We start from the raw sequence: 16289 nt of genomic DNA, 5'->3' as shown, positions 1-16289 counted from the left end.
AGTCTTGGGAACTGTGGTCAAGATAGATCCGGTGTCCCACCTCTTGGTCTGCTGAATCTGCCCTCTTTAGATGCGCATGGGAAGAAACTGTTTAATATTCTCTCATACTTTTCTAATGAGCTGGATTTTGGAAAATCCCCCAGGACTTTCAGGGTGGCATAGGTTAGTTATGGAGCGTATCCCCGTAGACTTCTTTACAAGTATGGTGCACTAGAAAATGGAACTTTTTTTTAATAGAACATGACCATTTTTGAACTATATAGACACAGACTTGATGGCTATATTGATTAGGGCCTTTGTGTAGCTGCGAGAGCTGTATCTGGCGGGATGGGGCCCCTGAGAGGAAGAATCATGAATAAATATGGGTATGTCAACTGATACTGCTGATGATGGGGATCTTTGGTAGAGTTGCACTGAGTGTTGTAACTTTAATTTAATTTACCTTGGTTCAACCAAATTTAATTTAGTTTATTTTGTTTAATTATTTATTGAATTGTAGTATGGGTAGATTTTTACATTTTATTTTCTTTTAAACTGTGAAGTAGAATAGTAGTTCATTTATTGTTATGAGTGTTATTCTATTTTGTAATTTTATAAGGCATGGCCTCCGACTTCATAGAATTGATTTTATATTCTGAGAAAGCAGCAAATAAATTAATCATTTGTATGAAACGGGGCACAGATATTGTCGGGTTAGAGAAAGAAGAACGTCATCTGCATAAAGGGTGATTTTACGCACCCTGATCCCACCTATGCGGCAACTATATTGGGGTCCCTCCGGATTGCTCTGCCAACTGCTCAATCACTAATGTAAACAGCAGTGCTGAAAGGGGGCACTTGTCGGCTGCCTCTAGCAAAATTAAAATCGTCATAACTTATGCCATTAGTGAGAACCACTGCCTTAGGGTCGCTATATAATACTGCCACACACCTGGCGAAAACCCCACCACCCCCCAAGACCAAACCTTTCTTGGACATAAAAAAGGTACGGCCACTCCACCCGATCAAACGCTTTCTCTGCATCCAGGGAGACTACCAAGCCCAGAATCAACCCTTGCTGGCACACCCAGACCATATTCAGTACTCTTCTAATATTGTTAGAGGACCTGCTACCCTTAATAAAACCTGTCTGGTCCTCCTTTACAATGGAAGGCAATACCTTCTCCAACGTCAATGCCAGCATTTGCGACATATTTTGAAATCCATGTTTAATAGTGATATGGGCCTGTACAAGGCACAATCCTCTGCGGCTTTCCCGCTCTTGAGAATAAGGGATATATTAGCTTCTCTTAGAGGATGGGAGGCAGTCCTGACTGTATGAATAATTGTATGCGTCTAACATTGGCCCCAGCCGACAGGTTTATGTACTTCTTATAAAACCTGCTCTGAAATCCATCTGGGCCTGGCACTTTACTGCTCTGGAGCTGCCACACCACCTCCTGTATCTTTTCGATTGTCAGAGGGGTATTCAAAAGAGACGCCTGCTCCAAAGTTACACCTGGGAGGTCCAAAGTCTTAAAAAAGGACTCCATCTTCACCAACCTATCCTCACAGCCCTCTCACTGGTACAACTCAGAATAAATTTCCTAAATACCACGTTAATCTTTTTGGAATCGCAAGTGAGAGTACAGCACACACTCTGATGGATGTGATAGATTGGGGCGCACATTTCTTGCTGGCCACATACACCAGCTATCTACCTGGATTGTCACTACCTGCTTTTTTAAATAGTGGGGTGACATTAGTGACCCTCCAAAACATAGGAAATGCTCCAGAGTCTATAGAATCTAAACCACAAAGTGCTATTCATGCAGCTTTGGGCACAGAATGTCATTTTCCTTTAAGCTGTTTAGCAGTACAGGACTTGAGTACTACTGAAAAAGAGACACCTTTTTAATGCTTTTTGTCTTGCACACAACAGTGCAATTCATAATAATACCAATGAAATGGGAAAAACAACAAAATATTTATTTTTCTAAGCAATACGAGTCTTCATTGTTATCAATTAGATCATAGAGTCATAGAGATGTAAAGCATGGAAACAGACCCTTTGGTCCAACTCGTCCATGCCAACCAGATATCCCAACCCAATCTTGTCCCACCGGCCAGCACCTGGCCCATATCCCTCCAAACCCTTCCTATACCCATCCAGATGCCTTTTAAATGTTGCAATTGTTCCAGCCTCCACCATTTCCTCTGGCAGCTCATTCCATTCATGTATCACCCTCAGTGAAAACGTTGCCTCTTAAGTCTCTTTTATATCTATCTCCTCTCACCCTAAACCTATGCCCTCCAGTTCTGGACTCCCCTCCCCACAACCCCACTATTTCTATTTTTCTTATCCATGCCCCTCGTGATTTTATAAACTTCGATAAGGTCACCCCTCAGCCTCCGATGCTCCAGGGAAAACAGCCCTAGCCTATTATACCTCTTCCTATAGCTCAAATCCTCCAACCCTGGCAACATCCTTGCAAATCTTTTCTGAACCCTTTCAAGTTTCACAACATCTTACCGATAGAGGGGAGACCAGAATTGCACGCAATATTTCAACAAAATTAAAAATAAAAGTTTTAAAAAACTAAAAAAGAAAACTTAATTGGACAACACATTAGATATAACTCATTAATTATTAGTAGAAGGTAGAATAAATACAGTAATTAAAGTAACCGAATTCTAATGAATGCATATTCCATATTACTCTCCTTGACTATTTCCAGAAGTATTCACATTCTAAGTTTTATATTATAGCTGTATTGTCAGCTTTAGTATTAAATAAAACTGTCTTCAATCCACTTTACTGCAATTCTCAGGTTATCTGACATAAATATTACTCCAGTGATAAAACACTACAACTGTTTAACCTAGCATCTAAGACACCTCACTCAGTTGCTTTCATCTAATCAAAATCTTCGACAGAAAAAGTTTCGAAACAGACACTCCGCACAGCATCCATACTTAAATTCTGCTCAAACCATGAGTACTGATGTCAATACCCAAGCCTCCCTGTACAGCATCTCTCTACAGCCCTGGATATGTTTCTGTGCTTTTTGGCATTAACATAGCATTTTTTCCACATTTCTGAATGTTAATCAAAATGTACGCCAAAATTAGTAAACATTCAGTCAAATTAAGTTCGATATAAGAATGATAGAAAGTTTTCAGTATGTTAATAGCTAACAAATTCTCTACTTTCAAATACGATTAAACTTAAATTCACTAGTTATATTTTACATTATTTATAGCTCTATAATTGTTCATGTTTCCTCTGAGTTTCTGCAAAAAAGAAAATCATTACAAAGCTTTTAACACAAGAATCTTTTCCGTTCTAATAGTCAATATAAACAAGTACCATGTTGCTCTGCTACATTAGTAACAGCATTTGGCATTCATGCGGCTATTTCCTTATTTTAAAAAAATTAGTGCCAACTCAGCATTAATTGGGAGATCAGATTAGATTACTTACTGTGTGGAAACAGGCCCTTCGGCCCAACAAGTCCACACCGACCTGAAGCGCAACCCACCCATACATTTACCCCTTCACCTAACACTACGGGCAATTTAGCATGGTCAATTTGCCTGACCTGCACATCTTTGGACTGTGGGAGGAAACCGGAGTACCCGGAGGAAACCCACGCAGACACGGGGAGAATGTGCCTAAAGCGGGAATTGACAGTCAGTCGCCTAAGGCGGGAATTGAACCTGGGTCTCTGGCGCTGTGAGACAGCAGTGCTAACCACTGTGCCACCGTGCTGCCCTAAGAGAACATTCTTCAAAAAAAATACTGTTTACAGGATAAATTGAATCTAGTTTGGAGGACACTGATATTCATCTAAATTTGATCTCAGCACTTACAATGCACATCTGTATCTGTAACAGGCCATGCATCAGATGATGTCAAATCAGAGTCTGAAATACACATTGTGATAAACCATGAGGCGGTAGCTTAATTGGGAACTACTATAACAATCTGATCCATGTCATGGTCACTTTCACAACAAACAAAGGGATACTTCATTCTAAACTAAAAATAGAGTTTAGTATTAACATAAGTTATTGAAGTTTAAAAAAGAACAAACAATTTGTATTTCTATATGTTACCTATACTAAAATATGTCAAAACATTACACCTGCACACTTCAACAACAGACAGTAAAAGGAGAAAACTGTATGCTGGCCTTCATAACAAGAGGGCAGAAGTTCAGGAACATGGATGTCTTGCTGCAATTATGCAGGGTATTGATAAGGACACATCTGAAATACTGTGCGCAATTGTCGTCTTCTTATGTGAGGATGGAGGTTTTTATTACAGAGGGAGTGCAGGGAAGGTTCATCAAATTGATTCCTGAAAGGACAAGACTCGTGTATGAGCAGCGACTGAGTCAGTTAGAATTGGCATCATTGAGAGTTTAGAAGAATTGGAGAGAGGGAGAGATGAGGGGGAGGGACAGAGAGAGGAGGGGGAAGAGGAGAAATCTCAGAAAAACTGTTGGTTTACATGCAGGAAGGATGTTCCCAAAGCCAGGGGTCGTAGCTTAAGGATAAGGGGTAAATCTTTTAGGACCGAGATGAGGAAAAATATCTTCATCCACAGAGTACTGTGTTGAGATGGTTGAGGCCAAACATTGTGTTTTCAAGAAGACAATAAATATAACTAGAGATCAAGGAATATGGGTGTTAAACTCAAAGATTAACAAAGATCCTAATGAATGGAGGAGCAGTCTTTAAGTGTTGAATGGCCTAGTCCTGCTCCTATCTTTTATGTTTCTAAGTAATTGATTAGGATGGAAGAAAATTAGGGGAGTTGACTGGAAATAGATTTAAAGGTAGCTTTTAAAAGGTGGAGAATGAAGCAACAAATCATAGGTGAGGAAACCTGTTCCAGCATATAAAATTTGGATAACTAAAAGCACCACCAATAAAATAGCAGGTCTAATTGGGCAGAGTTACACAAAGAAAGGATCTAAAGTCAAGAATAAGATTTTCAAACTTATACCATTAGCAGATCAAGTCCCAATGAAGATGAACAAAAATGAGAATAATGATTAGGCAGGATAGAATGCAGTGACAGAGGTATGCACATGCTAGAATTCATGTAAAGAGGAATTTGGGACACCGGCAAGGAGAATGTTCCTAGATTACAATTGTAATTACATTCCCAAAGTAGTCAATTGGTTGTAAAATGCATTAAATAAATGCCAGCCTACCTTGTAAAATAAAATGGCAAGATGGACAGCAACGTGAACAGTTAATTTAATTGAAATAATAGATTACTAAAACTTGCAGTTCCAGAAAAATATATTGGCTCAAATTTACTGTTTGGACATGCCACTTTCAAAGCACAAAGCTAAATTTACAAAATAATTCCCCAAATTTAATCTAATAGCTCATCAACTTTTACAACAATCAAGATGAAACAAGACTGTAATAGGCAAAATATTTACTTTAGAATTGCCAGAGAAAACAGGATTATTTTATTAATCTTTTTCAAAACCAATCCTCAGAATTTTAGTTTACTGGAAGCTCATTGTTGTGGTTGGTCAGTCCCAGGAGATCACTGCAAAAGGTCCTCAGGATAGATATTTTTAACAACCTGTTCAGACATGTTATGACATACCTTCGAGCAAGTGGGACTTGAACCCAGGACTTATAGCTTAGAGGTAGAGATACTACTACTGCACTATAATAATCCCAGTTCTACAGAGTAAATTTTATTTTTAAAATCAATCAATCTGCTCATTCATGTCACAACACAAATCTGGGACAGGTGGAACTCTAATCTAGACCTTTTAGCCCAGAGGTAGGGAAACCAGATGCCTAGGCCCAATCATCTTCAGCTGCTTCAATGACCTTCCCCTCATCACAAGGTCAGAAGTTGGGCTAATTCATTATGCATTGCTCAGCACGATTTGTGACTCCCCAGATATGGTGATGGCCTCTGTCCAACTGCACTAACAACAATATCTATACTTGGGCTAAGTGGCAAGTAACATTTGTGCCACAAGTGCCAGGCAATAATCATTGCCAATGAGAGAATCGAATCATTGTCCCTTGACATTTCAATTGGGATGACCATTACTGAATCCCTGACTAACACTGAGGGTTACCAATGACTCAAAACTGAACTGGTCTAGCCACAAAAATGCTGTAGCTAAAGCAGCAGGTCAAAGGCTGGGAATCTTGCACTATGGAACGCATCGCATGACATCCCAGAGCCTACAACATTCAAATTATAAGTATAATAGAATATTCCCCACTTATCTGGATGACTGTAGCTGCCAGGACATGAGAGAAGCTTGGCACCGTCCTAGACAAAGCATCCCGTTTGACTGGAGTCAAATCTACAAACATTCACTCCCTTCACCATTAACACTCAGTAGCAGCAGTGTGCATCATCTACAAGATGCATTGCAGAAATTCCCTAATCTCCTTAGTCAAAACCTTCTGATCTCATGATCACTACCATCCAGGATAGGGGGAGCATATACATGCAAATACTTTCATTTGCCGACAAATTCCTCTCTAAGTCACTCACAATCCTTTCTTCACTGTCACTGGTCAAAATCCTGGAATTCTCACCCGAATGGTGTTGTGGGCGAATTCATACAAAAGCAGATGGCAACAGTTCGAGAAGTTAGCTCACTACCATATCCAAAGACATTTATGGATGTGCAATAAATGCTGTCTTCGCCAGCAAAGCCCACATCCCTGAATAAACTTAAAAAATTAACTTTTGATCCATTCCTCTTAAAATGCTTCTCTTACAGCTAGCAAGCCACATTGTTATTTTGCAATGTAGAAACAACCTTCTAATAAATTAACATGCAAAGATCAAATGTTTCAACACTAAAAATACATATTAATGTAAAACTACATAGTAACTTTACTACTTTCAGGAGGCTGTCAGAATCTGCTCATTCAGCACTTTGTTCCCAAGTAACTGATTTTGTAAATAAGATTTCTTCTGACCCCACAATCTAAATTATTTAACCTTCACTTGAGTTTATTTTAGTTGCTGTTCTGCTGATTATTTCCCAAAAGACTAGCCAGCATTCCCTTGAACAACTTCAGCAAGTAGCAAACGCTGAAAAAATACCAAGGGACCAAAGCTATAACAAGCCTAGTATTTTTAGATTCAAGGCTTTTTGAGGCTCGAGTCAACACTGTACACATTGAAGCCTTTGTTTTAAATTTGACTTAGTGGTCTCTACAACTCAAGAGGAAATTTGCTTTGGATGTACAGAGGTTGGAGTTGAACTCAGCATCGTCACACCTGCTTCAAACAACCAACTTAACAAATATTACTTTTGTCTCCAATTTTGCTGTTGCACTTTATGCAACAAGTCTAAGCAAGCCAGCTGCAAGCACTGGGACTATGCTGTGACTTGTTTAAGAATCTCCACAGTTATTGCAAAAGTAGCATTTTCTTTGCTTAAGTAGTTTATAACTTCTCACTCCAACTTACAGACAGTCTAATCATTTCACATTGAATATCTTACATATTCTGCAGCTGTACCAGCAAAATACTCTCCGCTGGTGTCACTGAAGAATGCCGTAATCTGCACTTTTAAAAGCAGGACTACAGGTTGAATTCTGTGCCTCCACCTCATTAATAAAGTTTAAAAAGTGAAAGTGATCTACCACCCTTCCAGGATTGTTCCAAATTTGATGCCGTGACCCTGAAAAAGTTCAGAGGCTTTTTTTTCTCTTTAAACATCTTTACTTATTAGTCATTAAAAGACTAAAAGACTGAAATGGGACTTGATCCCTTTCAGCCATGATGTCTTAAATTTTCATTTGCAGAAATTTCCATCCACCTGACCAATTTGACTCAGTAGGAGACTGAAGGGGGTGGGGAAGGGGAGAAGAGTGAGAGCATTTATTCCTTCCTTCAACAGACACATACTTTGCTTTGAAGGTCACAGGCTCCAATGTCAGGTGGAAGATAGGGTCACATGTTCTAAAAGCACAACTGAAATTCCAACTTAACAGAGAAGCAAACCACCTGCAATCTCAGGCTCTCTGTTAAAGCAACAGGATATTGAGCAACATTTGCAATCTGGTGTAGTACAGGTTGCCAGACGACTCTCATCTGCAGCAGTGCGGAAGTTGGAGAATTCTGGTGTTCAGTAGTAGAATAAAAGGATTTGTGTTACTGCTATATTTCCAATTAATTACTCTTAGAAGACAATCCGCCAATTCCACACCAAAAGATCCTCAGAGGACATTCTGACAGCACAAAATTGAAAATGGTTATTTATATTTTCCTTTATTTGTACACCTACTGCATTTTCACCTCATAACTTCCCAGTTGCATTTTAAATAAAACATACATCAGTTTTTCAAAAATTGTTATACAGAAGAGATCCCATTTCTGCAGGGAACCAATATTATATATCGTCTTAAGTATAACTGCGCTCAGACAATTCATTCAAAGTTGACTAAAAACGAAGTCACACAAACTCTTCACACTTTATCTCAGTAAGATGCTTAGTGAGAAATTCCAGAGTAAATGGCATTTCTTAAGCACAGCACCATCTGCAATTGCCAATTAAATTGTTGCTGCTTTTGTAATCTTTCATTTTCTTTTGGTGGGATGGCACAGGGAAAGAGGTTAGCATCTAACACATCCAATGGGCTCATTTGGCAAAAAACACATGGAAAAAAGCATCATCTACCCTGGTGCATTTTGGAAAGCTGATTGTTTACAGGTGCTTCTATCACAGAATGGGTTGACTATAGAGGAGACTGGTAACACGCTGTTATTAAATTTCACTGTTATATCTTAGTTAAATATTTGACAATGCATTTTTGATTTTAGCATTTCACTTCCAATATCCTTTGGGAAAGGAAATGTGGTATTCTTAGCTGGTCTGGTCTGGTCTACATGCAACTCTAGACCTACAGCAATATTGCTGACTCTTTTCTGCCCTCTGAAATGGACTAGCAGTTCAGTTCAAGGGAAATTAGGGTTGGGAAACAATTTGGCCTCGTCAGTGATGCCCACATTCTAGAAAAAAATTTCAACATTGAAAGGATTTGAGTAAAGAATTCTTCCAATTATGCATTAAAATGATTGGTGCACACCAGTACAGAAAATGCTGAAAATACAATTCATGCCCATTTGGCAGTCTATTTTTAAAAAGTTATTTTTTCACCTATGCACCAAGTGCAGTGACCTCACCTTCTAATTTCAGAAGAAAGCACATTGCAGTGCAATCCTGCTGCACCAGCATGAATTCCATTTCTATCAATACCAATCCTTTTATTAAAAATTTATGTTGAATTGAAGGAACAACTGGAATCAGTCCAAGATTAATCAACCACTATTTATGTTGAGATCTTTATAAGCAACAAAGATCTTCATCCAATTTCCAACCTGAATTTGATCCCATGCTTAAAGTTAAAATAGTTTACAAATTTGGAGAACAATCTTTCACATCACTTATTGAGAGTTATTTCTTTATTGGTTAATGTTACTAGCTCTTAATCAACGTATGGAAAATCAGAGAATGTCACAATGTAGAAGGCTAGTCAGCCTGCCATGTGTGTATCAGCACTTTGCAAGAGCAACCCAGTAAGTCCCAGTAGCCCATCTTCTCTCCATAGCCCTGCAATCTCTCTCCTTTCAGACAGTTATCCATTCCCTTTTGAAAGGGACAAATAAATCTGCCTCAGTGGTGCTCAGAAAACACATTCCTATACATAACACACCTATGTAAAAATGTTTTCCTCAAGTCACTTTCGTTCTTCTCCCATTCACCATTAACTGTTGTCTTCTGGGTCGAGATCTTCTATCAATGAGAATAGTTGCTCCCTCAATCCAAACCTCTCATGATCTCGAAGACCTGTAGCAAGTCTCCTCTCAACATGCACATCTCAAAAGAAATGCTTCAGCTTCTCTAATATATTTACACATAAGTCTCATTCCTAGAACCATTAGCTTAAATCTTCTCTGCATGCTCTTTAATACCTTCACATACTTTCTAAAGTACAGTACCCAGATAGAGGGAGAAACAGTGGTTCATAAAGGACTATCATACTTCTTTGTCTTTGTAGTTATAAAGCCCAAGCCCAGGATCAAAGATTAAAAAGCTTTGTCCACCAGTCCTAGCAACTTTACCAAATCTTGCCCATGTAGCTTTGGATTTAGGACATCCTTTAAAATTGTATCTCTTGTTATATCTTCCTTCTCTTCAACCTTTCTACCAAAATGTATCACACCACACTTCTCTGCATTAAATTTCATCATTAACATATCCAACCACTATGTCCTCATAAAGGTGATCACTATTCTCCTCACATTTTGCACCATCTGTAACTTAAATTGTAACAATAGATTGCTAACACAGATGACGATAAGTCTCAGTCGCAATATCAACTTGTGGTAAATCAGTCTTAAAGATCAAGTGATGGCAATATCCACTTGTACTGTAGTCAACATCTCCACGTGCTTCACAGGGGCATCAAGAGAAACTAAAACACTGGTCTGCATAAAAAAAAATTAGAATAGGAATGAAAATAGTAACATCTGCCATTCAAACCTCCTTGGACAGTTCAAGTGGAACATGGCTAATCTGTTCCACAGCCATTAAATCTCTTGCCTAACAAAATAATAGAGAATATTAGTCTGGCAATTTTCAATTAGCCTTAGTTCCACACTTTTCAGTAGTTTGAGATTTCCAAAAACTTGGTCAAAGAATTAGGTTTTAAAGATTGTATTAAAAGGAAGAGAAGACAGAAGTCAATTCTAGAGATTGAGGCCTAAGGAACTGATACCATAGCCACCAAGGTTGGAATGAAGGAACTCTAGAAATTGTAAAAGGGCTATTTACAGTTGTAGGGCTGGAAGTGATTACAGAGAATTGTCGTTCTGGCACAATAAAGAGAATTTGAAATATGAGGTATTGCAGAGCTAGGAGCAATAGTAGATCACTAAATTCAGGGTGATAGAAGAATTGAATGGCAAGAGTAAAGGTACAGGCCATAGGTCTTTGAATTTGCTGACATATGTGGATGGTAAAATATGTGGCCACAAGCCAGGTCAGTTATTCCTCCATCTTAAGATGCATGACCAAGGATTACTGCTGTTTGTAGTTATAAATTGTGCTAACACAAAAAGATCTACACTTGAGCCAAGGTACACAAGAACCTGCACACATGTCATTTTGACATGTGCATGGCTACTGTAGCAAATGTACTTCTTTTTTGACATGACCCTGCATTGTTTACATTCCAAATTTGTTTCTTTACTTTCAAGTAGAAGAATTTCAAACACTGACCATACTCCATCGATTTGTATTGCTTGAATTACACCTACAATTGAAAAGTTTACCACATTTTTATTCTAATCAAAACAATGCTATTGATGTTTGGCCAATAGGCACTTTATTTTTAAAAGTATGCAGAACTACAGAAATTTTAGAATAATTACATTTACACAATGCTATTTTAACTTTACTTTTGGCTACAGCATTCGTAAAAAGGGCCATATACGATATTTCAAGAAACTCTCATCCTTTTCAGCAACAAAACCAGTAATTTGGACTATCACAATGATAGAACGAAACAAGAATTCATGACAAATAGTACACCCAGGATGAGGTTGTCCTTAGCTCAACAGAATCTTAATTTTTATTCCTCATTACCTTTTGCCAAAAAATTCCTTAAGGCAGCATCCTAAAACATAGACTTACCGAAAAATAGGTGTATGGCCACCAGGTTTTGGTTTGTTCCAAGTGAAATGTGAGGGAACAGAAAGAAACTGTTCACTTGTCACATCTTTTTTTAATGGATGTGGAGAGCCAGAAAGATCATCGACTGGAGATTCAACTGAAGGGGACAAAGTTCCTTGATCATCGGAGGTCAAATCTATTTTTCCTGACACTGTAGCAGCCTGGTCCTGAGAAGTTTTCCTTGATTTTAAAGGGATGTCAGTCTCTGGGGGACAACACTGAAAAGGTATCAGCCCAGGACTTAGACTTGAGGCACCTTGAAGAGCAGTATTACCAAGCCATGTATCCTCTGTGACACTTCCTCTTGGGGAATGTCCTGGAGATGGTGTTGGTGAATGATGAGGTGAAAGTGAACCTGCATAACAGATCTCTGCACTTGAATGCCGCCGTTTTCCCCAAGGAGAAGTAGGCCTAGAAGATGGTCTTGAAGTTGGGCGAGGGCTGAGCCAGTTTTCATCAGTAATACTAGCTCTAGGTGAATGGCAGGGTGATTGTCTAGGCGATAGTGATTGTGCAAATGAATAATTTGGCTGCCAGGTCTCATCTGCTGGACAACATCTTGGTGACCCACTAGGAGAACCAAGCGTAAAACGAGCAGCAGCTTCATTCAATTCAGAGTCTACATCATCATATACATGAGAGAAAGATTCACATGAAGAAGCATCCGAAAACCAGCTCCTAGAGGAAATGCTGCTAGCAGGACTTGGGCTTAGTGATGCATCCCTATAATAAACAGGATCAAGAGGAAGATATAGATGGTCCCTGGATGGTCTTTCCATATAGTCATTATCTGTGCCGTTTGCATGTACTTCTTCATTCGGACCAATTCCTTGCTGACAACTGGGAGAAATGGAGGTGATTTGAATGCTAGGGCATTCAAATGCTTTTGGTGCACCTATAGGACTGTATTTAGACTCTTGGATATTAGAGGTCTGCAGCCGATGAGGTGATGAAAATGCTGTAGAATGTGTCTGCGTTGTTTCATGGTGAAGAATGCCTATTGGTTGGTTTATACTTGATTGAAGATTGCCTTCATTAAAGATGTAAAATGACGCAGAATCATCTGGCTCTGTATCTGAAAGAGAAACAAGACAAATAAACTGTACCTTCCATGTTTCCAATGGCTTCGATTATGTTATACAAGATCTGTTGACTTCACTAATATACAGTGAAAGTGTATAATCCTTTTCTTTTTGGTTTCTATAAATAAAAATGTATATAAAACATACCAGATTCTATTTCAGAAGGGTCTATGTAATGAGTACATTTATGTTCATTTGAGCTAATTATCCATGGTTAAATTTACAAATTTATTTCTTGTTGCATTCGGCAATTCTTTTTCAGTTGCAAACACTAAGCAATGAATGGCTGAAACATACAATTAAACTTCAAAAACAGGAAAATTTTTCAGCTGCTATAATCCTTTCACAACTGACCCATAATTTAAACTAATATCAGAGTCAAATTAGTTCAAGTTATTTTCACTCAAGTCTAACTGTAGCTTCAAACCCATTCTAGCACAGAATGCAGGCGAGCACTTCTGCACAGTACTTTTAGAAACAAGGTGAGTAATAGTGCCAAAGGTGCTATCCTTCAGGTAAGACATTTAACAGACTCCAAGCAGCTGTTCCAATGATAAAAATAAACATTTACTATTACAAGACAAACATTCACTGCAGCTTGTGGGACTTTGTTAAATCAGCAAATGTAACTCAGTGCATGTTAAATGTGTGGGGCTGTTTAGAACCATTTGAGACACAAGGTCCTAAAAATCCTCATTAAAGGTCTGAAATTCTCTAATAATTATATAAAACACAAGTTTATACAAGTTACTATACCTTGACAAATATTATTGTGTTACTAGGAGACCACAATAACATTCAAGGTGATTAATATAAAACTAATACATAATTAATATGAGATATTAATGCTATAATGCACTGCAACCCGACTGGAGATTCACCAACCTGAAGGAAAGAAACTCTGCAAAGACTCGAAGTGACCAAGGAAGTTAAAGACTGTACAACTGCAGTTTAGATATGGATTTATGTTTCTAAAAGCTTGCCAAGAACATATATTAATATTTTCATGGCATTCAAAAACCATGAAAAGTATGAAATATTTAACCATCTATTACAAATTTTAACCCAACAATTGCACCAAAGCCAGATGTTTACGTATACAGGAACTTCATGCATGCAGATATACTTTATTAGTCAAAAGCTGCTATGAAGGCTATTTTTAAATTTTCACCTGACACACGACTTAAATGCTTTATGTACAAACAAACAGAACTATCAACTCCAGAAGAAATTTAAAACAGTCAGTAGCAGATCGCCCTTCCATGATACACCCTGGCCAATTTTCTGAAACTCAGAGGCACTATACAGATTTCAGTTCAACTGGTATTGTCCTTTTTATACATCCATAGGTGAAGGTTGCACAAAAAACTGTACTAAACTGCCAAAAGGCAACAGCTAACCAGTAGTAACAGGTGTTTTTTGTATTAGACTAAGGAAATAATTTATAACTTTGACTTTAGACAGTACTGCCCAGTAAAATGTCAAAAACTATATCAACTCACTCACTGTTATCAGATTGTTTTATACAGCAACTTTCAAATAGTAGTTAACCTGACTCTACACACATAATAAAATGGGACTATGGCTATGTCCAAATTCATTCAAAACAGGAATAAACGAAAACAAAGAACTGCAGATGCTAGAAATCTGAAACAAAATCCAAAGTTGCTGGAGAAACTCAATGGGTTTGGCAGCATCCACGGAAAGAAAATACAATTAAAGTTTCAAAGCCAGTGACACTTGAAAACTCAAGGAACCTGTCCGAAGGCTTTATAAGAATTGGATTCTATATCTTGTTAACTGATACCTGCAATACAAGGTAATTCAATTACCACATATGCCACAGTCATAGTAAAACAGACCATATTCAGGAATTAATATAGTCATGCTCACTTTCAGATCAACTGAAAACGGGTTTCGATAACTTGCAGTCCTGGTCTAAGATAAAGTGGAACACTGACCGTGGACAACTGGTTGGCCCACATAGTTTGTAAAAATTTATAATGTGTATTAAGTAATGACTGACGACATAATTGTAGCAATGGAAGAGAGTAGTGCATGAGACCAAAGGTACAACAAAATTCATTTGTATCTGTAGACACAGTTTAAGCTATGCTGATTCAACGGAATAATTCAGCTCCCACAAACAACTGCAATAAGTACAGTTAATTCCATTCCCTTATAGTGTTAGGGTGAGTAACTTCTGTAAAATGAGATCCAGTAATATCATTAGATTTCACCATGCTTGAAAGATGCAAAGAAGAAAAAGTTGACTTATTTTAATGGGGTCCCAATCATAAATCTCAAGAGTTGCAAAAATCAGCAAAATATCTATAAAATGCTTTTTGAAAAGGATGCTCAAAGCTAGTCTGGTCAGTTTTATTAGCAATCATTTGAGAGAAATTTGAGCATGGAGAAACACAATAGGAAATATGTATGAGATATATAATTTATTCCTATAATGATTATAGCTACTCACTGATTGTCAAACACACTATAGCATCTGGTGCAATATGGGCACATGTCCCCTTAAAGCTATTTTATAGATATTTTCTGATCAACCTGTTGATAGAGATATCATTCAGGAGCAGATGGGGTTTGAACCCAAGGACACAACCATTGAGCCCCAACAGCCCCAGAGATACTTCATATTAATCAAACACCAAGTGAGTTCATTCAATGGTTTATTGATATTCAGGTTCAAGCTCGGAATTCTATTTTTACTTGGAGAATAATCAGCAGAAAACCTACATCTGAAGTTGAATATCACCATGGTTGAGGAGAAGAAAAAACAAATTGCCAAGAAAAGGCGCCAAGAAAGCAGTGAAGAGGCCACCAGCAAAGACCTGCAAGAAGAGAAAGTCCAAGAAAGATAGTTATATCATCTACGTCAACAAAGTGATTAAACAGGTCCACCCTAGCATAATTATCTCCTCCAACGGCATAAGCATTACGAACTTTTTAGACAACAATGTCTGAATGCATTGTCAGGGTGTCTTCCTGCCTGGCCCATGCCAATAAGTGTAGCATCATCAGTTCCTGGAAGATCCAAATTGTCGTGTGCCTGCTATTATCTGGGGAGTTTTCCAAGCACGTTGCATTGGAGGACACAAAGGCAGTGTCAAACAGCGTGGTGCTGGAAAAGCATAGCTGGTCAGGCAGCATCCAAGGAGCAGGAGAGTCAACATTTCGAGCACAAGCTCTTCAGGGAGGGGGGGTGGGCAGCAGCAGAGGGCTAAGAGATAAATGGGAGGGGGGGATGGGGCTGGGAGGAAGGTAGCTGGGAATGTGATAGGAAGATGAAGGTGGGGGAGAAAGTGATAGATCAGAGAGGAGAGTGGAGCAGATAGGTGGGAAGGAAGAGAGAGATAGGTAGGACAGTTCAAAACGAAGGTGCCGAGTTGGAAGGTTGGATCTGGGCTAAGGTGGGGAGAGGGGAAATGGGGAAACTGGCGAAATCCACACTGATCCAGTG

The 16289-nt window shown here is 38.5% G+C and overlaps 1 protein-coding gene across 3 annotated transcripts in view; it reads right to left on the bottom strand.

Annotated features, from left to right (window-relative positions):
• Window positions 1-16289, bottom strand: part of nfatc3a (nuclear factor of activated T cells 3a) — a 180491-nt gene that overhangs the window by 152551 nt on the left and 11651 nt on the right. For all 3 annotated transcript variants that reach the window (XM_043707036.1, XM_043707037.1, XM_043707038.1), the window contains exon 2: window positions 11694-12807. In XM_043707036.1, the coding sequence (XP_043562971.1) occupies window positions 11694-12807 (1114 nt within the window). The remainder of the gene's footprint in view (window positions 1-11693; window positions 12808-16289) is intronic.

This window comes from Chiloscyllium plagiosum, chromosome 17 (assembly GCF_004010195.1).
Source record: "Chiloscyllium plagiosum isolate BGI_BamShark_2017 chromosome 17, ASM401019v2, whole genome shotgun sequence".
Classification (NCBI taxonomy): domain Eukaryota; kingdom Metazoa; phylum Chordata; class Chondrichthyes; order Orectolobiformes; family Hemiscylliidae; genus Chiloscyllium; species Chiloscyllium plagiosum.
Note: the sequence above shows the minus strand (reverse complement) of the source record. Positions and strands in the feature narration are given on the sequence as shown.